The sequence below is a fragment of the Lacerta agilis genome, chromosome 13, assembly GCF_009819535.1.
Source record: "Lacerta agilis isolate rLacAgi1 chromosome 13, rLacAgi1.pri, whole genome shotgun sequence".
Lineage (NCBI taxonomy): Eukaryota > Metazoa > Chordata > Lepidosauria > Squamata > Lacertidae > Lacerta > Lacerta agilis.
In genome coordinates, this window is record NC_046324.1 from 17,985,100 (window position 1) to 18,008,079 (window position 22,980).

At 42.7% G+C, this 22,980-nt stretch overlaps 1 protein-coding gene across 2 annotated transcripts in view; it reads left to right on the plus strand.

The window, feature by feature from the left end:
• The window catches only part of NTRK3 (neurotrophic receptor tyrosine kinase 3), a 387,266-nt gene extending 365,752 nt beyond the window's left edge, over window positions 1-21,514 (plus strand). For both annotated transcript variants that reach the window (XM_033167046.1, XM_033167047.1), the window contains 2 exons: window positions 16,792-16,950; window positions 20,673-21,514. In XM_033167046.1, the coding sequence (XP_033022937.1) occupies window positions 16,792-16,950; window positions 20,673-20,858 (345 nt within the window). In that variant the 3' untranslated portion in view covers window positions 20,859-21,514. The remainder of the gene's footprint in view (window positions 1-16,791; window positions 16,951-20,672) is intronic.
• Window positions 21,515-22,980: the final 1,466 nt, after the last annotated feature.

The following is a 22,980-nucleotide window of genomic DNA, read 5'->3' on the forward strand; positions in this document are numbered from 1 at the left end:
GAAACCACTTTGGTTTCAACTCGCTCAGTGTTTCTTTGACATTTCCACAGTGATAACCTGCTTGCCAAGTGTTACACGGGAATGAAAGACTGCTGATCTCATGGGAAGTGGTTAAAGTGTTGTTGCCCAGAATGTTGAAGTTGACTGGACAAAGCCCTTGGAAATGCACAATTGTGGGACCATTCCATGTTGGTTCACAAGAGATTGACTAAATGCCAGTCTGGTAGGTTTAGATGAGGCGGCATTGATTTAATGAGGACCATCTATCCATCCATCATAAAGGGACTTTCACCTTGTCAGAGCAGTGAGAAGGAGAGAGAACTGTCAAAGTTTGTAGAGCAGCATGCAGCAAGTTCTTGACAATGCTCGAAGTAGATTTTATTGTGTGCCTGCCCAGACCGTTGTGCAGTAGGCCACATTCACGCCATACATTTAAAGCACTTAGGATCCCACTTTAAACAGCCATGGCTTTCTGCAAATAATTCTGGGAGTTTTAGATTGTTATGGGTGCTGAGAGTTGTTTGGAAACCCACGGAGCTACAATTTCCCTTACAGAGCTACAGTTCTCAGTGTTTCGTGTGAAGAGGGATTTGTAGTTAAGCCACTCTGGAATGCAATCTCACAGGTGGTGTGAAGTGGTAAAATTATCTTAATCTAAATACCCAAATTCCATCCACACTTCTCTCTCCATACTGTGCCCCGACACCCCAGATTGCTTCGGAACACACAACCCACCCTGTAATGATCTGGAGCTGTCTCAGCCTGACTCAAACAAAGCCCAGACCCCTCCAAATAGGCCCAATTTCCATTTAGGATTTAGGCTTCAGCTGAATCCAGAGCATAGCCCTGCAATAAAATTGTTGCCCATTGAAACCCATTGATTTGAGCCTTGCCTCTTCAATCCAGGAGATGGGTGCAATGAATCTCCCTGGATCTTGGAGTCACAATTCACTTCTTTAAATGGACCAATAGCTGAATGGAACAGCCATGGACCTGAAGACCAGAAGCAGAGGGAAACCCCAAGGGTCATCTATTAGCTTCATGGTCTGCTTCTCAGTTTCCAGAGACATCTAGGCTGGTTGCTGATGGAAGCAGGATGCCTGATCAGATCAACCATGATCAGACCCAGCAAAAATGCTCTTATTCTCATGTTTTTCTTGTGTCTTGTGACCATCCAATTGCTAGTTCAGTGTTCCATGGTTTGGCCCAATAGATGTCAGTGTGGTGAAACCCTCAGGACTCATCACCAGACTGTGTGTGTGTGTGTGTGTGTGTGTGTGTGTGTGTGTGTTGGGGCATGGAGAGAGAATACAATTAAGGAACCAGGCGGGTTTCAGGGCTAATGCTTGCTTTTGTCTTTCACTTAGCTGCCAAATCCATTCTTTGTGAATCTGATATTAATAGAAAATAGATTTCAAAACAATCAAGTCTAATGAATTTTGAATATTATTATGATTAATGCCAAGGCAGCAGCAGAACTGATTATGTAGCATCCAGAGGACTTTTTAAAAAGGGAGGAGGGTTGTTTAATTCATGTATACTCTTATTTAGAAGCAGATATGGTCAGATATTTGAAGCGGCCAAACTGAGAGAAAGGCCATTGACAATCTTGGAGACTGTGGCTTGTGATGAACGAACAATACCATCTGTATAAAGATGTTGGAATTTGCATTTTGTGAATTCCAAAGAACAGCAAATGTTATACAGAAACTATCAAAATGTCACATATATCTATATATTCTGCTGCCACTTTCCCCCTCTCACTGTCTCTCCTTTCTCACTCCTATGCCATGGCCACTGCTGTTGTGCAACCTGCCTTCTATTTTTCTCCCCTGCCCTGCCCCAACTCCATCTTAAATCCAGGTTTGTGATGCGGCACTACTGATCTTCCAGCAGGGTGTGTATGATGTCATTCTTACATTTTTATTCTATAGAGAAAGATACTGCTCACTATTGATACTGACGCTTGCGGGCCTCTTAAGCACAGCAATCACCATCTCCCATCCTCAAGTCTGAGATGTGTCAGTGCTGGGCATGCAAATGGGAATGAGATGAAGAAGGGAAATGGTGAAATGGCTGCTGTTGTCACAAAGGCACTGGTGGCTCCTTAGAGCAAGGGAAGACAGTGTTATTCCTTTATGCCATTCCAAGGAGAATGGCTTCCAAGTGTTGCAGGGTCCCAGACTGCTATCGTCTTTCCTCTCAGCAGTCTGATGATGCTGCGTTATGACAAATTTAGTTCTCTGTAGAGCAACTTCTATTATTTCTTTCAGATTTTGTTTCAGGCACATCTGTTGAACCGTGAATGTTGCGGTCAGACACTTTGGAAGAGAGACAATTGTCAGCACTTAGGTATTAGCTCATTGGCTGTTTATACCGAGCCACCTCAGCAGGTGTTCAAGTTAGCAATGGATGCCAATCTGTTAGGGCAAATGGGCCTCACTCTGATCTCAGCCAAACCCCACCTTCCTGCCTTCTTATTTATGCCCAGTCAAGGGTGTGGCTCTGGCTGTCAGCTTCCTCCTCTTGCTTAGTCTTGTGTTGCCCTTGCAGAACCTATAAGGGAGGAGGATGGAGATAAAGCAAGAATAAGTTGTCTCCCCATGTTTTTGGTGCTGGCTCCAGCTACTTTTGGGGCTCCCTGCCTTCTGCTCTACAACTCACAATGGGCACCAGCCATCACTGCAAATTGGGCTAGAACTCTGTTGAATTTCCCATGCATTCTCTCTCCTCTCCCCGCAAAATTGTACTAAGAACATATAAACCACCTTCTATGTTATTGTCAGCATTTCTAAACAGCACATGTGAGAAAGGGCTCTTGGGTGTAGGTGTCTTGCTGAGCCAAAGTGATTTATCTCAGGCTCTTTTGAGGTAGCAGACTTTCACTTTGAGCAACAACCCCTGCATCTCTTCATTTGCATAGGTAATTGGCAGCTTCTTAATGGCTCATTAGGATTGCTCAAAACCATAGGATAAAAACAAACCTAACAGAGCAGAGAGGAAAGAGGTGGAGGGAAGGACAGGGTCCCCTCTTGCAAATTAGCACTGCTAAATTCAAGTTGATTTCAGAATTATGGGTCATAAACCAAGCAGATTGCTAAATGAACCTTACATTTTTAAAAAATAAAGGGGTTCCCCCCCCTCCCAATTACAATTCTGGGCCTTAGCATCAAGAGTTGGAGCAATTCAAAATGTGCATCTCTAGGAAAGACAAACAAAACCTTTCATTTGCATTGTGGCCACATTCATACAATATGTTTAAAGCACTATTGCTGCTTCACCCCTAGGACAGCCCTCTTTGCTTCACAGAACTACAATTCTCAGAATGGTTTAGCAATCAATCCTTCTTCAAAGGGACCTCTTGGAATTGTAGCTCTGTGGGGGGAATTTGGGGTCTCCTAACAATTTTCAGCAAACTACATCTTTCAGAATTCTTTAGGGGAAGCCATGACTTTTTAAAGTGGTATCAAACTTCTTTAAATGTATGGTGTGAAATGGGATCCTCTTTATTGAGGGTCCTGGTTGTACGCGGGCCCCTGGTTCACCCCCACAGGGTGCTTTTCCTGTTAGGCATGCCCCATGACTTAGCAGCCAGGACCTGGGATCTCACCAGGCCGTTTGGGCCAATCGGGATGGGTGGGGTGATTCCCAGGGCCTATAAAAGCGGCAGCGTGATGTAAGTGGGGCATTTGCTTCACACTGCCGAACACCCACCCTCCCTCCCTAATTTTACTTGGTGCTGTTTGGCCTTGCTCTGGATTGGGTTACCTGTTTTGGAACAGGGGCTGGGTAGGAATTTTTTGCCATTTGGCAGATGGTTTTCCCTACCCCTTTAGCAATCGTCACAACTTTGTAAGGTTTGGTGGTTAGGCATTGGCTTATTGGAATGTGGGGGAGGGGGTGCGGCCATCACCTGCCCCTCCAGAAATAGGATATTCCAGTAAAGGAATTTGGGGGTCCTGGATCTCGTCCAAAGTCCGCTTGAGGGGCTAGGGGCATGCCAGGAACCCTGGGATGAGCTTTGGTTGATCTTCATTGATGTTGCTCTCTCGTTTGGTGTTTACCCTTCCAGACTTCCTGCCAAAGAGGCAGGAGTCGGTTATAGTCTGTAGTCAATGGCCAAACCAATACCGCTCACTTTGCTGTATTCAATAAAGTTGTGGCCTAAATTTTGCCCAATAACTTAAAGTAAAATTATGTGTCCGTGTATAGTTATTTACCCGGGGGTGGCATGGGGGCCTCAAAGCACAATGTGGCCTATGTTTTCCTTGAGCAAATCCACCTCACACCTTCCCTTTCTTTCTTACTGTGTACTTCCTCTGTGTTCATCTCATGTCAAAATCATTTGAGTCCTTCCCTCAGACTTGCCTTGGGACTTGGCAGGTTTGGAGTTTCGGGACTAGTGATGCCATCCAAATTAAAAGGCTGAGAACTCTCCTAGTTTACAGGACCCAGATGTGTCCTCAGGAGACCTTGACATTCTTGTTCAAAAGCAAATCAATATTACTTTGAGTTTGTGCTGCTTTCATGCTTGTGAGGCCTGTTTTCATCAGGCTAGGAGCTCAACCTCGATGCCTTGAAGTGAGTCAAGAAGCAAATCCAGAACGAGGACTGTGAGCAGTGTAGTTAATGTTGTATCAACATCCATCCTGGGGGCTTTCTAAAGTTCTCAAGATATTTTGATGTGGTTATTGATCTAATAGAAAAGCATAAACAAATTATGTGGAGAAATTGGATGTGGTTCTCCCTCTCACCTGACCTTACTGCTACTTCCTCAGATGGAGAGGTCGACAAGCGAGTTGTCAGCATGCCATAGAAGCACTGGAAGAGCCAATCTGGTGCTTCTGCTGGTGTGTCAGCAAGATGCCAACCTCACCACTTCCTTGTCCCTCCCACTCTCTCCTCCACCCCCACTTAGCTCCAACCTCTGCTATTGTTGAAACCAGCCACTTTTTGCCTTGCAGTGTTCCTCCATTTTCAGTGTACTCCTTTCACTTCCATTCCTCAACTGCCTTGTGTGTGGGAGATGAGGGATTCAGAGCCCTTAAATATTCAATGGTAACTTCACGTATCACCATAATCCACCATGTCATCTGCTACTGGATCTAGCCATGGTCACCAGCTTGGATAGCTTTAGAAAGAAATTAGATGAATTCACAGAGAATAAACCTATCAGCGGCTACTACTCTATTATTAATAATGGCTGTACTAGATGGGCCATTGGTCTGATCCAGCAGGATTCTCCTTCTGTTCTTATTTATGGAGTTACAGCTCATAGCCTAAGGAAATTTTAAAGGAATTTTGCTTGATTTCACTCAAGATGTAACTATCAAAGAAATATGTATTATGATCACGTTAGCAGCTGCAGAAACTATATGCTAAGCAGAGGGTGATAAAGAGAGTGCTGAAGCAGAGAGACTATCTGAGGAACGTCTGACAAGTCCAAGAAATGGGGTGTGTGTGTGTGTGTGTGTGTGTGTGTGCGCGCGCGCACACACACACACACACACACACACACACAAACAAGCAAACAAACAAATATATAATTGGGGGAAGGAGGGCAAATATGATTAAATAGTGCTTACAGAAAATTAGCCACCACTGGAATAACAAATATGGATGCATTCCTCGGTATGAATAGCAAACTCAGTTTTCCCACTGCTGGTCCTCAACTACACAATACAGTAGCATCCATGTGCATGATGGAGGCACTGGCACACTTTGGGCAATGGGGATGGCATTTTGTGATGCTGAGCTTATCAGAGGCAGATGAGGGGGAAAGTTGGGAAATCATGGGAGAGGAGGAGGAGGAAGAGCAAGCACGGGGGCAGCTGATAGTGTCTTTAGAAAGCATTCCAGACCCCCTCCCCTTCTCCCAGAACCTGGTGAGCCTTGAAAGTAGGAGAGCAAAGAGCTCAAAGACAGAGGGCACTTCTCAGCACCCGTAGTAGAGATGTTGAGCTTGACGAATGATGAAGCGGAAGAGATGGGGGGAGGTGGAGATTCACCCGGGACAATGCCATTATCCAAGAGGATGGGTTTTATAGCCTCTCTTTGTAAATACTGAATAAAAAGTGGATGGTAAGAACAGTCCTTGTCTTTGCATGTTTCTGGATAACCGGCTGTGGGAGTTGCTGGCAGCAGCCTGACATGTACTTATAAAAATTAAGGTGCAGAAATATAGTACCATGTGGGGCTTGATTCTTTTATATGTATTTGGTGGAGGCTGGTCTATTCAGATGCATGGTGATTCTACCAGCATCAGTCTACCCTCTGCCAGCCCCACCTTCCTGCCTTCTTACTTACAACCAGTCCAGGGGGTGGATCTGGTTGTCCTACTTAGTGTAGAATCCATGTAGAATTCCACACAGAGGAGGATAGGTGTAAAAGTAGCATTAATTGCCTCTGCATATCATTGGCTCTAGCTCCACCTAATGTTGGACTCCCTACCTTCTCACCTACCAGCCACAGGCACTAATTTCCACTGGAGCAGATTCTACAGATTCCCTAGCCAGTCTAGAAGTCTGAGGAATGGCTTGATTTTCATCCAATCAGCAGTCAGCTCCCTCCTTCTGTGCCTCAGAGATGCCTGTCATTGGTTCTGGCTCCACCTATTGTTGGCCTTCCACCCTACCCATCTCAGTGAGCACTAGCTGCCACTGCATATAATATTTCAGATTCTTAGGCATCCTTACTTAAAAAACTAACAATGCAGAAATGGATCAGACAGAACTGGGCACTTGATGGGCAGCCTAATGCAAGAAAAGCTTGATCAAGTTGGAAACCACATAACCCTGTGCACAAGCAGATTGCCCCTCCAACCCTGTTAGTGAACCCCAGGATTGGCAGAAGTATTTTTTAAAAAATAGAGGGGGAACCCCAAAGGGAATTATAACCTCAAAATAGTTCACTGAGGATGGCTGGAGGACGGCTGTCTCAGTCAGCTGGGGCTCTCCATGCTCCAACCTTTTGTTTCTGGTCCCACCTGTGCCTTTAATATTCTGTAATTTATGACAAATCTAATAATGGGTGTATGTAAAATGGCAAATATGCAATTAATCTGGTACATAACTATGTACATATTAATGCCAAGTTGTTTTCTTTCGTAATAATTTTTATTTGGTTTTACAAATATAAATTTATAACAATCCAAATTACATATCCATATTTTGAGATTTCTCCAAATCTCTGGACTTCTCACCTTCCCCTCCATGGGCCTTATTGTACACCCTCTCAACTGCATATTATTTCATAATCCATATCTTGCATCTTTCCATATTGTCCATAATATTCACTACATTACAAGTGTTATTAAAATCCTGCCAATATTTTCATCTGCTTATAGTTGCCTCCTACATAAATTTTTTAAATTTTCCCATTCTTTATTGAGGTTTTCGTCTTTTTGGTTCCTGAGCCTTCCAGTCGGTTTTGCCATTTCGGCATAGTCCAACAGCTTGGTTTGCTGTTCCTCTCTGGCAGGGACTTTGTCTTCTTCCCAATTCTGGGCTAGTAATGTCAAGTTGTTTTTTAGACAAAGAGGAGGAATTCGTAAGAGCTATGTGTGCTATTGAGCCCCAGGTGGCAATTTGTGAAAGGAACTGGTGCTCTACTTTATTCTTTGCTGCAGACAAATGGAGGAATGCCAGCTCAGGTGGATTCAGGTGGCCTAAGAGGCCAGTGTTTGTTTTATTTCAAAGATGTTTCAAATATTTTTCAAATGCTTTTTATTTGGGACCTTATTGTAGAAAGGTGAGTAAGAGGTGACATGGTGGAAGCTTATAGAATTAGGCATGGAATCAAAAAAGCAGATGGGGGAAATCTTTCCTCCCTCTCTCATAAAATTGGAACTCATGCACATCCAATGAAGTTGGTTGTTGGAGGATTCAAGACAGAGAGAAGAAAGTTATTTGAACAACCTCCCACAGGAGGTAGTGATGATCCCCAACTTGGATGGCTTTCAGAGAGGATGGGACAAATTCATGGAGGTTAGAGATATCAATGGCTACTAGCTAGGATTGCTATGCTCTGCCTCCACAATCAGAGGCTGTAGCACTTCTGAACGCCAATTGCTGGAAAACCACAGGAGGGAAGAGTGATCTTGTGCTCAGATCCTACTTGCGGGTTTCCCAGAAGCACCTGGTTGGCCATTATGAGACTGGATGGGTCATTGACCTGATCCAGAAACTCTTATTATGTTCTTACTGAAATTCGACCATGAAGTCTTCAAGAGGGCTTTTGATTAAAAATAAAGTATTTAAACACAGGAAGCTGAATCAGGCCAATGAGTGATATAGTAAGCAGGCCAGAATTTGGCGTGGTGTGCACTAATATTGCTTGGATCACTGGATTAGCAGTGGCCTGGAGGGAGTTAGCAATTATGTTATTTACTTTGATTGGGCTGTTTTGTCTATGCTGCTTATTAGTACATATGCCCTTCATATCCAATTGCTAATCTTTGAATTATTTACCTAATTGTCAGTGTATTGGCAAAGAATTGGCACAGTGCACACTGATGTTGGTTCGATCACCAGATTAACACCACCCTTGGCAGCCATATAATGAGAAACTTAGTCTAAACACACACACACACTGAAATTCTAAAGGAATCCTTGACTGCCCCAAGAATGAAGCAGAAAAATGGAAGCCTCTTTCGCAGAAGAGGAAACCCTTTGAGAAATTGCAGGACAGGGTTTTTTGACACGGCCCTGGTGCTAATTTTAATACCAGCAAGATAAGCTGAGCATGGCATGGAGTCGTTAAAGAACAAATATCATTTCCCAGTCATTTTGCATTCAGGTCCCCACTCCTCATCCTCTCCCATCCCTGTTACCGCAAGAACCTGCAGCTTCTCCCTCTCCCTCTCAGCATACCCCCGATTGATTGATTGACTAGTGCGAATGCTCAGCTTCCCATGTACAGAAAATGCATAATGATTCTCTCTAGAGCCAAGGACGTGAAATGTAAATTCCTCTACAAAAGAGGGGAAAACAAAGGCTGTTTTCATACTGAGGCTTGTTAAGCTCTGCACAGTTTTATTCCAGCGCCTTTGGCAATGCATGCTGCTCCTGGTGACTCCAGGTGCTGCATGCAGGCATGGAAATTTGTGCTCAGCGGATTATGCTGTTCTTGAAAGAATCCTCCGGTGCTCCAAATGTATTTCAGCCAGGACAAGCGGATTTATCTTCCTCCTTGGCCACAGCTCCCATAACATCCAGCTCACATTGATTGCCAGCAGGTTGCCTGCCTTAGCCAAGCAGTTTTGGGGGGAGAAGAAAGGTCTCCTTTGTAATTCTGAGCTTTACTTTCTGGAACTGGCTTGGCATAGCAGGTAAGAGACTGAGGTCAGGAATTCCCTGCTCCAAATCTCACACCTGCTATGAACTCACTAGGGTCCCCTCAAAACTTCTTCCTTATTATGCATTCAGGATGATTTGTGCACGTGACGGTATTGGGGCAGTTATATACGATCAATACTGTTTGCACCTGCAAAAGTTTTCAGGGAAGACATGCTGCTTAGTTTCCAACCGGTGCATGCCCCAGAAATTAATATTGAAATCCTGTAACTTTTTATATAAATGTTTCAGGCTGGGGAAGAGGCAGGGATTGTCCCACTTTTGTCGTTCTGTTGTGCAAAAATGTCATTCCATACAGCGATAATGCAGTTCTTCCTGAGGCTTAGTCGGACTTAGAGGAGATAGGAGAGCCATCTTCAAATATCTAAAAGGCTACACATATCTGTCAACCCTCCCTGCTGTTCCCCACGGCTGTATACATAGCTGTCAACCCTCCCTGCTGTTTCCCAATGATATAATAAGGGAATTTCCCGCAAAAAAAGGGAAAGGTTGACAGCTATAATGTGGAAGATGGAGCAAGTTGTTTTCTTCTGCTTGGGAGGGTAAGACCCAAACCAATGGATTAAAGTTACAAGAAAAGATATTCTGACTAAAAGTCAGGAAGAACTTTCTGACAGTAAGAGCTGTTCAACAGTGGACTCTCTCAGGAGGTGGTGCACTCTCCTTGGAAGTCTTAAGCAGAAGTTGGATGACCACGTGTCATGGATGCTATAGTTGTGATTCTTTTTTAAAAAAAATAAAATAAAAATGCTTTATTTTAATGTTTCAAATTATAATACATACACATATTTCCGACAAAACATACACAACCTACAGACATTTTTCAACATCTTAAAAACCAAACACTCCATCATACTTTCCTTATCTTCATCACACTCTACCCACCACCTTCCAACACCCCACACCCCACCCTGTGCATGACTTCCAGTCAACTCAGCTATAATTTCTTTCTGTTTCTCCTCTTTCTTTCTTCTAACACACTATTATTCCAATTTTTCGTTTATTTACAGTTCCCCTTTGTTGTCTAACATTTAATATCCAATAGTTGTAACGGAACTTGTTCATTATAATAGGAGATTTGACTTTTCAACATAATTTTTCAAGTATCCTCTGAACGCTTTCCAATCTTTGTCTGCCCTTTCTTTTGTGGTCCTTCCAATTTCTTCCATTATTTTAGACATATTGTGATATTCTAGAAGTTTGGCGAGCCATTCTGTTTTTGTTGGGATTGCTCCACTTTTCCAATTTTTTGCTATCAGTAACCTTGCGGCTACTGTTGCATATAAGTATAATGTTTTATCTTCCTTCTTTAAACTGTCTGGTACTATTCCCAGTAGGAAACCTTCTGGTGTTTTTTTAAAAGAGTATTTAAACATTCTTTTCATCTCATTATATACAGTTTCCCAAAATCGGACTATAGTTGTGATTCTTGCATTGCAGGGGGTTGGACTAGATGACCCTCAGAGTCTCTTCCAGCTCTACAATTCTATGATCCTATGATTCATTGGGATTAAAAACTGCATCTCTAAAGCCCTATTCAAGTACCGCCCCCCCTTCTGATGGGAATAACTTTGTATGAATGGAAATAGGATCATTTCCCTCTGTCACATTACTATTGGGATTTACTTCTTTCAGACATGTGTTAGATTGTAATGTAAACCTTATTGCCCTACAACAACAATGTATTATTTCCTTACAGTACACCACATTTATGTAGACTATATGAAGGTCTATATTACCAGTGTTCTTTCTTAACTACATGTGGGGTTTTTTGTAAGTATGCAAACGACTTGATTTATGCAGTTACTCAAACATACTTATCTCTAGAATTATTGTTTCTTGCACTGAAGGAAAATGGATAGTCTTCCCCCTACACACACACACACACACTTCTAAATGCTGGCATCTCCATATCTCTCAAAGCTGAGAATATCTTATTCCTTTCTTAAATTATGTGTTCAATAATTTTCGTGGTTTTCTATTTCTTCCATTTCAGTCTGGCGTATTATCTATGACCGTATTCATATCACCTCCTAAAATAATTTCCCCTGCATCAAAATCTATTACAATGTTTGCAAGGCTCTAACAAAAATAATAATCTTTTGCTCAGCATTGAGTATATAGCCAACCCATTCTCAGTTTCATCACTTGATGTTCTCCTTTTGTTACAACATATCGATCAGCTGTATTCAAACAGGCACTGCTAATCTCGATAAATTGAGTTTCTTTAAATAAAAAGCTGCTCCTTGTCTGTGTTATACTAGATGCAGCAGAAATGCCCCAATTTGTCATCCCCTGTCTTAATATCCGTAGGTGATATGAGTATGTGTATTTGTTGGGGTGTGGATGGTCTGTGTGTACCCTGAATTGTTAGGTGAATCAGGGTGATTCAGGGAAGGTTCTCACATTCCTGAGTTGGAAGATTTTACTAACAAGGCATCACAAGGTGAATCAGGGTTTCCTACTCAGGACTCTGGTTTTGCAAGGGTTCTAAATCTCATGGAGAGCCTTTATGAGTAGATATGAGGCTCCTTGTCTCAGACTCCACCTTCTGACCCATGTGTTCTGGTTTCTTTTTTTCCTGGTGTAATTCTATACACTGTTAACAAAACTTGCCTCATCGGCGGATGTCACAATTCCTGCTGGATAACTGTTTCTCATCCCTGCTTTGCTGCTGTCATTTCCCGTTGCTGGTTCCCACAATGCTCTTCTGTTTATCTTCCAGTAGGAATGCAATGATCTTGATTCATTAGTTGCACATAACTCACTGCAACTTGATTAATTTCATGTGTCCCAATAAATCACTTCTACCTCTCTCAAAACAGTGACTAATTTCCCCATCGGAAACAACCGTGTCTTTAAAGAGGTATGATATAAACCTACTTTGAAAGCCCTGCACAGATACCCTTGAGGCCAAGGATAATTGTTAATTAAGTGTACAGAGGAAGAAGTGGGGTCAGCTCTGTTGGCCCCGCTCCTGGCTTCTACATGTCTCCCAGTCTGGTTCTCCCATTGACTGAAGTGGGAGAAGGGGAGAGAAAGGAACTGGGAAAGTTTCGAAAGATGCGGGACGGTTCCAGAGTGAGAAAAAAATGGAACCCAAACATTTTACATTTGTATTTATTTATTTATTCATTTCTATTTATGATTGACTTTCTATGAATCATCCCATCCCACTTTCAGTACTGGGATTCCCCTGAATGAAGGCAGTAAGGATGCAGGACAAATTTGATTCAGTTTGCAATGGAAAAGCCAACACTTTCCTAAATTATATGTGGCTTGAAACACTACCATCCTTCAAAATTTGCCATTTCCCACATTTTTGCAATGCAGTTCTCCAGCTGAGTAATGTCTACAAACCTGCATATACAGGTGAAACTCGAAAAATTAGAATATCATGGAAAAGTCCATTTATGTAAGCAGTTGTTTTCATTAGCTACTGGAGTTGAATATCTGCGATAGACTCATGACATGCAAAGCGAGATATGTCAAGCCTTTGTTATAATTGTGATGAATTTGGCGTCCAGCTGATGAAAACCCCAAAGTTGAAATTGTTAATCAGCTGTACGCCATAATCATCACAATTATAACAAATAAAGGCTTGACATATCTCGCTTTCCATGTCATGAGTCTATCGCATATATTAGTTTCACCTTTTAAGTTGAATTACTGAAAGAAATGAACCTTTTCACGATATTCTAATTTTTCAAGTTTCACCTGTAGTAGGCTGGATGTGCATGGAAATGTATACAGGTATATTGGTGAAGAAAATATACAAAAGAAGGCATTCCGTTGGGGAAAAGTGATTTGCATTCATGAAATGCATGTATTTGTTTTGTTTATTTATTGCTTTTATATGTTGCCTTTCTGCCAAGGCACCCATGAAAATAACATGTATATTAGAAGAAGAAAAACACAAACCTGCTGATGAATTGTCATGAGTACTTTTAAAAAAAATGTACACTAGTTCGAGAAGATGACATTGCAACTTAAGGATGGTTCCATGCAACCCTGCTGAAATAACAGGAGATGTTGTTGTTGTTGTTGTTCAGTCGTGTCCGACTCTTCGTGACCCCATGGACCAGAGCACGCCAGGCACGCCTATCCTTCACTGCCTATCGCAGTTTGGCCAAACTCATGTTAGTAGCTTCGAGAACACTGTCCAACCATCTCATCCTCTGTCGTCCCCTTCTCCTTGTGCCCTCCATCTTTCCCAACATCAGGGTCTTTTCTAGGGAGTCTTCTCTTCTCATGAGGTGGCCAAAGTACTAGAGCCTCAACTTCAGGATCTGTCCTTCTAGTGAGCACTCAGGGCTGATTTCTTGAAGAATGGATAGGTTTGATCTTCTTGCAGTCCATAACAGGAGATAGAGAAACTAAAAGAGCAATGGGTATTATAAAGACATGGATAGGATAAAATATTTGTGTGTGTGTGTGTGTGTGTGTGTGTGTGTGTGTGATTATGTTTAGTTGTCTAGTTATATTTTGTTATGAAAACCAATAAGAGAATTATTGAAAATTATTGTACACTGATGTGGAAATGATAGAGAACTAAATTTAAGCCTGGGGAAAACGAGAAAGGGAGAGAAACTGAAACAGACAGAATTGCCCACCCCGAATAAATGGTAAGCTTGTAGGTCTCCACTTCCACAATTCTCTGCAGATGACCTGGCCGATGTGTGGCATTGGGGATCAGGACTAGCTTACACGATTCCTCTTCCATGTGTTTGATTATCCCCAGAATTAATATTGCCTCTGCATGGCTTATGAGTTCTATTAAAGAAAGTGCAGAATGCACAAATTCCATTTCAAATGATTTTGATGTCCTTGTGATTCATCTGTAAACATAATCCAAAACATTAAGGGTAACTCATGACTATGCAGAATGTGGTGTGCTATAAGAGAAGTGTTGCATGGTGCAAATTTATATTGCATAATATTGCTCCAGTCCCCTTATGAAATTAATCAGCCAAAGTGCTAAACCCATCCAATATTCAGTGCTTATTTTCCTCTTTTAAAAAGAAGCACATTATATAAATCACTTCCCAGCTCTTGTTAATTGTGTAGCTTAGCAGCGAAGCCCAAACTCTGTAGCACAGTCCAGTAGTGACTGCAGTACATAGCTGTGAATGTTTCAGCTTCTTTCTGTTTACTCAGATGTTTCCTTCAGTAGTTGTCATTTAGTCCATAGCGGTTGATAAGCCAGGGGTCTTCAGCAGTCTATTCATCAATTAACTATAAATCTCAGTTTAATACCCAGAACTTCAGAGGTCCTGCTCTATGGACATAGCCTAGACTTGACCCCCAAAAAAGTAATGATCAGATTCTTCTTTTCCTGTTGGCCAGGTGGGGAAATGTTGCTCTCTAACAAGGATGTTGGAAAATTCTGACAGAAAGAGAAATAGAGGCAAAAATTGCTGATATTCACTTTTGATGCTGCAAATGAAAATTAATCCAGCAAATGCGACCCGTATTTGCTGCTGTAAACGATACAGAATTGATTAAGTCCCAGCCCTCTCATTTGCACTGCGTTTCCTTTCCATTTAAACAAATCGGGTGGAATTTAATTAATTAATTATGAAAGTTTTGTAATTCCATCACAGGATGAATAAGGCCATTTTTTTGGCAAAAGAACTAACTGTAGCGGAATGGAAACAGCGCTGTGTGGCATGAATAAAGGGCTGGGAGGAAAATGATGCCTCTTTGCATCCCTATTTTCAAATAAGGAATTTGAGACAGGGCCTTCCTTAGCTCAGCCCATGCTATTCTGCAACCTCTCTTTGAATCCCAAGGGCAGGCCTTCAAAATCTTTCCTAGACTTTGCTCATTTTGTACACATAAATTCTGGCTGTTTCCCCCTCTGCTTTTATGCATCCACCTGGTGCGCAGAAATAACTTAGAGGGAGGAAACTGGTCCCATAACTATCCCCCCCCCCCCGCCTCCTGCAATCCCCAAGAGGGCTGCAGCCATGATGCAGATGTTTCAAGAGCTGGGCAAACATCAGTGCTTCAGAAGCACAAAGAGTCTTTTAATCTCCCTTGTTATGCTCCCATTACCATAGTATATGTAAGGGCCGGCTCGTCTTCCAAAGACTGCAGCTGCAAGTTACTCGTGTGCGCATACCATGACTTCAAGTGGATTGATGCCATTTTATAGACTTTATAAAGAGAGAGCAAGCCAAAAGAGAAAAGCCTAGCACAAAAATAGCCATAATAAGCATAATAGGAAAAGCGGATCATGCTTTAAAAAGTAAGTAATTTTAAGCAGGAAATCCAAATGCCTTTTCAGATTTCTATGTCTCGTCATCAAGCTGCATCCATGCCAAGAAACAGTGGGAGCACGAGAAGGGAAAGGTGCAGAACGTGTTGTTAAGATTCCACAGAATCTGAGTGTTATTAATTTATGTTAAAAGCGCACACAAGTTTCTAGGCCAGGGGTCAGCAAACTTTTTCAGCAAGGGGCCGGTCCACTGTCCCTCAGACATTGTTGGGGGCCGAAATATATTTTGAAGGAAAAAAATGTGAACGAATTCCTGTGCCCCACAAATAACCCAGAGATGCGTTTTAAATAAAAGGGCACATTCTACTCATGTAAAAACATGCTACTTGCCGGACTGTCCACGTGCTGGATTTAAAAGGCAATTGGGCCGGATCCAGCCCCCGGGCCTTAGTTTGCCTACCCATGTTCTAGGCCTTCAGAACCTCAAGGCTTCAAGGGCAAAAGCTAATAATGGAGATGCCTCCCTCTCAAGTTTTGCCCTGTAGCCTTTTCATTTCTCCCCCTGTTCAGTATAATAGAACAATGATCCTCCCTTACACTGAATAGGTGGAGATTTAAAAGATATAGAAGTGGGTCGTTTTCTGTGTTAGCTTGGGGAAAATGATCCAAGATCATCCACTTTCCTCTCTAGTTTATTTCCACATTTAATCCAAGACAGCTTTGGGAGACCTCTCCCATCTCTACCCAGGATATTGTCAAAAACCTCCCTTGATGTAATAAGCTAGCATATTGAAAAGAAAGATCATAGCTGAGACATTCTCCCAGAGTAAAAGGTAAAGGGATCCCTGACCATTAGGTCCAGTTGTGTCTGACTCTGGGGTTGCGGCGCTCATCTCGTGTTACTGGCTGAGGGAGCCAGCGTACAGCTTCTGGGTTATGTAGCCAGCATGACTAAGCTGCTTCTGGCGAACCAGAGAAGTGCATGGAAATGTCGTTTACCTTCCCGCTGGAGCGGTACCTATTTATCTACTTGCACTTTGACATACTTTCGAACTGCTAGGTGGGCAGGAGCTGGGACTGAGCAACGGGAGCTCACCCTATTGCGGGGATTCGAACCACCGACCTTCTCAATGATCCCAAAGCTGAACTTGACTATGGTCTGTTCTGTTACAGTTCTAATAACCAAAGTCTTGTTGTGTCTTGTGCTCCATCATGCAGGTTGGAGGACATACCATGCTCCCCATTCGTTGGATGCCTCCTGAGAGCATCATGTACCGCAAATTCACGACAGAGAGTGACGTCTGGAGTTTTGGGGTGATCCTCTGGGAAATCTTCACATACGGGAAGCAGCCATGGTTCCAGCTGTCAAACACAGAGGTATTGGGCATGTGGCAGTGGGTGGGTGTGGGGACACACACAGAAACAATCTCCTGGCACGGCAAGGGTAGTTAATATCAATTGCTGGAAGCTTTTGCCCAGCGTAGGGCTTGAACCCACAATCCTGAGATTAAGAGTCTCATGCTCTCCCAGCTGAGCTGTCCCAGCTGGTCCAGATGCATTGAAACAGCCAAGGGAGACAAGGCTGCAATCCACTATCCGAAAGCTTGGATGGGCAGAGACCAATGAAAATGGTAGGAAATATATGTAGCAGTTGAGCAGGTGGCAAGCAAGCAAGTTTCCCGATTTCTCCCTCCTCTCATAGTCCTGGGTTTCAGCATCCTTCCAGTTAGGACCACAGGGAAATAAAATAACCTTGTAGGGAATTAAGGAAGAAGAAGAAAACCTGTTAAGAGAGAACTGCTAGACTACATTTAGAGGCATCTGCAGAAATATATTGTAAGGCTTAGCAGGAGATGCAACTCATGTGGTGTGAGATGCAAAATTGATTGATGCATGAGGGATGGAAATTTGCTCATATTTGTCCTTCTGCGTACCTGTTAGATTTTCAGCTCTGCCTTAAAATGAAAATAAAAAATAGGTGTGTGTTTTCTGCTTTCCAGATAAACATTCCTTAATTTGCAGACAGAGAATAATTGAAGGCGTTTCTTTCTATGCCTAATGCTGGTCCTTCTATGCTCTCAGTGCTGCCTGTTACTGTCATTTAACATATCATGCACAACACACACACCCCATGCATTTGTGGGAAACACTTGGCCTAGGTTTGATGTGTGAGTTTGGCAGGAGGAATATCCAATCCTGTTTCCAGAAAAGCTGGTCTTAGGTGTAGCTGAGGGAAGAAATGATGTAAGCGTGTCATTTGGAAACAATTCAGAATTTAAAATAAAAATCAACTATTTTATCTTTGAATATTTTCAAGGTTTGCTTTTTAAGTTTGACTGTGAGGGATGCTCTTGAAAGACCTACAGATCTTGTGGGTAGGGACATAGCTTAGGATGTTAGAAGAACAGTAGCTCCATGGAAAAGCATCTCCTTTACATGCAGAAGGTCCCCTGGCGCAGTCCCTGACATCTCCTGGTGAGATTGGGAGAGAAGAATGACCGGAACCCTGGAGAGCTGCTGCCAGTCAGTGTACACAGTACTGAGTTAGACGGACTAATGATCTGGCTCAATATAAGGCAGCTTCCTATGTACTGTACTTGTGTTTGGGGAAGGACCATAGCTCAATGGTACAGCATCTGTTTTGCTTGTAGGATGTTCCAGGTTCAGTCCCCAGCATCCTCAGATAGGGCTGGGAATGTCTCCTGCCTGAAACCTTGGAAAGCTGTTGCTGCCAGTCAGTGTGGACAATATGAAAGCTATGTGGACCAATGGTCTGACTTGGAATAAGGCAGCTTCCTGTGTCGGGGCAATAAGCATTGGCCTCCATAATCACATGCCTGTATCTGGTCCAATCTCTTGCATCTCCAAGCAAGGCTGTGAGCAGGGTGGAGGGGAGAAACCGGCTTGAAACCCTGGCAAGTCACTACCAGCTACTGTAGATAATACTGAAATAGATAGACAAATGGTCTGATTCAGTATAAGCAGCTAAGTGTGGTTACTTCACATTTCATGGAAGGTGAAATTTCACTGGAACCTTGTACCTGCTATCCAACAGCAGGGCTGGAGCCATCACATTGACAGACACCTCTCCCTGTAGCCACCACCAGTCTTGGCTTTGTGACGACATAGCTTTGTTTGCCTGTCATGTTTCCATCTCCTCTCTCTCTTCCCTTTCTGTTCCACAGAGCTTCTTAATCTCTCTACCCTTTTGCTATTTATATGCAAACATTGGGATGATAACTATCTGTTTGGATGTGTGGCAGTGCCCATTACTATTCAGAAGCAATCAGCTCTGGGGACCGCCCTCGCTGGGTTTGGCTGCCTTCAGTGCATTGTTTGAGATCTGCTGCTATTGGCAGTGGATGTCAGGTCATTGGGATGCCACTGCAATGCTGCTCATGAGTTTCAGACAAGGGAGAGGGGGCAACCAGTAATAACAGCTGCCTGACAAATCCCACCCCCACCCCATTTATCTTATCTAGGAGCAAGAATGGCAAGAGAATATAGGAATAAATTCTGGATAAACAGGTGGCCCCTGTACAATATTGTCAAGAGAATACTTACCTCCCACAAAAGCTAATTCGAGCAGGTTTTCCTTTCTTTTTTTTAAATAAACAAAGCAGCAAACTAAAATGCTTCATAAAAACAGTCATAAAGGCACAGAGAATAAAAATACACGATAAAAAAATGAAGCAAAAAAAAGAATAAAGAGCATAACATTTATTACCTGGAGGGATACAAGTTTCACATTTATAGAAGATATGGCAAGTATTCATAACGTTGCCAGATAAAACCATGTTTGGTAGGAATGTGCTAATCATGTGATAATAATAATAATAATAACAACAACAACAACAACAACAATAACAATAACAATAATAATAATTTTATTTATACCCCGCCCTTCCCAGCCAGAAAACCGGGCTCAGGGCGGCTAACATCAATTAAAATCACAGCAAAAAACAACAACATAAAAACGATCAATTTAAAATAACAGATTAAAATACAAATTTAAAAATTCAATTAAAACTGCAGGTCTCGATTTCAAAATAACCCACCAATAAAAGATGAAGCATAAATATTAAACATAGCCCCCAAGCAGATTCAAATTCTGAGGGATCCACAGTGCCCCTGGCAGCATGTATCTTATGGGTCAGTCTTTCAGAGATGACAATAAAATTTACTTTTTAAAACGATAAGTTCAAAAAATAACAAAAAGTGCTCTTCCATCCTTGAGCTATTATCTAATGAGAAACAACCAGCAGATATAAAATTAATTGTTGACAAATGGGATTGGCATTTGCACCATCAAAAGCGGATAAAAGGCGTAACTTAGGGTGCAGAATGACACATTTGCCAATAACAATGCTAATTCCTGTTACAGCCTGAACTTAACAGAACTTGTGTATGTAGTTAAATCCCTTATGCCAGTGTGTTCCTTGTACCCTACAGCTCTGCCAGCATAAGGGAAAGCCAGATATTACAATATAAGCAAGTCAAACCGAGGTTAAAATCCAGCAGTGGACACATTCAGAGAATTCTCCCTAATGTTAGCAGAAACACATCGGGAGGGGGGGGGGGCGAGTGGACCTGACCTTAAGACATTGAGGTTTTGAGGTCCTTTTAGAAGAACCATTGTCATTTGTTGCAGAATATTATGATTCGAAGAAAAAAAAAAAAAGAATCCCGGAGCAGTTTTGTTTATTGTTGTTAATAATTGTAAAATGATTAAATTACACACATGCTCACCCCACATGGGTAAACTTTAAAAAGATGCAGGTAGGTAGCCGTGTTGGTCTGCCATAGTCAAAACAAAACAAAATTAAAAATTGCTTCCAGTAGCACCTTAGAGACCAACTAAGTTTGTTCTTGGCATGAGCTTTCGTGTGCATGCACACTTCTTCAGATACACTCACCTGAAGAATCTGAAGAAGTATCTGTATCTGAAGAAGAAGTGTGCATGCACACGAAAGCTCATACCAAGAACAGACTTAGTTGGTCTCTAAGGTGCTACAGGAAGGATTTTTTTATTTTGTTTTGTTTTAAAAAGATGGTTCAGGGTGTATGTGATTTTTCATCTCTTCTGTTATGCATTGCAGGTCATCGAGTGCATCACCCAAGGCCGAGTCTTGGAGCGTCCTCGAGTCTGCCCCAAGGAGGTTTACGACATCATGCTGGGCTGCTGGCAGAGGGAACCTCAGCAACGGCTGAACATCAAGGAAATCTACAAGATCCTTCATGCCCTGGGCAAAGCCACACCAATCTACCTGGACATCCTTGGCTAGCAGCGGTCCCTTTTCTCCAGCACCGTTGCTCTGCCCTTCTTCTCCCTTCCCTACCTCTCCCTTGACCTCAAGCCAACATATTCATATAAACTCAAGTGCCTGCTACACGTACAACACTGAACAAATAAAAAGACAATTACAACTTCAAACAGAAAGGTCCTGACAACCCACCTGTAAAGCAGCTTGGCTTACATATATATATATATCTAGAGATAATATATATATAGAGAAAGATATATTCACCTCCCAACAGAAGCTGCCATTACAGGAAAATGTAAGGTGTTATAAGAAAAAAAAAGGAGAGAGCGAGGGAGGAAAAAGAACCTACAATATTAAAAAGGAACAAAAAACAAAAAAGGGAAAACAGGATCTTTTAACTCAAGGTGTGGAACTGTGAATCCTACTGCGCTCTTTTGGTTCCAGTTGCTGGGTGGAGCTCAACCCACTTGGGAACGCTAAGAGATAATCCCGCCAAAAAAATAATAATTAAATTAAATTAAAAACTGGCGAGACTGTGCCTGATCTGTAGCTGCACTTTGTGGGTTCCGTCCCCTGGTGCAGAACTGGCAAAGACTGGGCTCTGATCCAGGGTGATGCCCCCTGGAGGAACTTCCTTTTACTGACCCCCAACCACCTTCATATTACCCCCCACCCACCCACCCAGCCCCGACTTCTACTTTCAGCATTTGGGGACAGATGCTGTTCTAAACAAGCCCCAGTTTGCTGATTCTTTCACATGTGTAGACTCTATACAGTTTTGTTTTTCGTTATTGGAACATATACAGTTCGAAAGGATTTCATCACCTACGGGTAAAAAACAAACAAACCAGAAACAGAAAATAGCCACTAGACCACAAGGAAACAAGAATGGATATAGTATTCCTGCTCCCCTTATTTACCTGTTTCAGTTTTTTTTATACATATATAAAAAATAATAGTGAATGAACCAGAGTCCTAGGAATGTTGTCAAGGTCCCGAACAGTTGTCTACGAGAACCATACAGGGAAAAGGCATATGGGGAGAGGACAGCCTCCGCACAACCCCCTGGATCCCACCACTGGAATAAGCTCCTGTGTGTCCACACAGATCCAGCATTCACCACCATAACCTCAATGTAGCCGTCGGTTCCAAACAGGGTGGCTTGGAAGCCATGATCTCAGTGGAGGAAGTCTGAGCAAAAGGAAGAGCAACCCAGCCATTCATATATACCTATATATTTGTGTACACACACGCACACAGGCCCAAAATCTGTCCATTTCCTTATTGCCCTTCATGCTAATTTATATTGCACATTTCGGTGTACAGAATACTTTGCAATCCTCCCTTTGATCCTATTGTGGTAGGTAATGTCTATCCCTGTTTTGGATATGTTGGAGACCTAAGGCCAAGAAAGATGGCAGAGAGATACTTGCCTGAAGACCACACAGTGAGTTCATGGTGAAGCACAAAGTTGAATCCAGATCTCCCCCAGGTCCACTGTGGGTTACTCTTTTATGTCTCTCTTTTATGTCTTAACTGCAGCGAAGGATAAGTTTCTTCTTTGGAATCTGGCTGAAATTGGAGGAGCCATTGGAATACTTATCCTAGATCAGTTGGTTGCTACCTCTCCTCTCTCCTTCCCACCCCATCCTGCTTATCTCCTCTCCCTTCCAACTATTGCTTCAGTTTGTTGTCTTCTATATTTCTGCATGCTGGGGCAGGGTCAGGGGTGGGTTTGGGTGCTGTGTGCCAGTAGGACATGCATCAGTGCCACTTGTCCTTTCCAGCTTTCCCTTCCAGTTGACATGCTTCCCATGTTGCCACCCCCCTGGAAAAGGATAGAGGCATTTGCTTTTGAGCTGCTTTGAGCTGAAGAATAGCTCCACAAACAGTTTGTTGGGAGGTTTGGGGAGAGATAGGAAGGAAGGTCCTTTGGGAAGGAGGAGACTCAGTGAACAGCCATTGTGGCTTGCCTTGTGGGCAGTGAAGGATTGCCAAGAAGGCACTCTCTGAGCACCCCACATTCTGTCAAGGGGAAAGACCATGGATCAGTTGCAGAGCATGTTTTGCATACAGAAGGTCCCTGATTCAGTTCTGGACATCTCCAAGTAGATCTGAGAGAGACCCATGTCCTCCAAAGGTG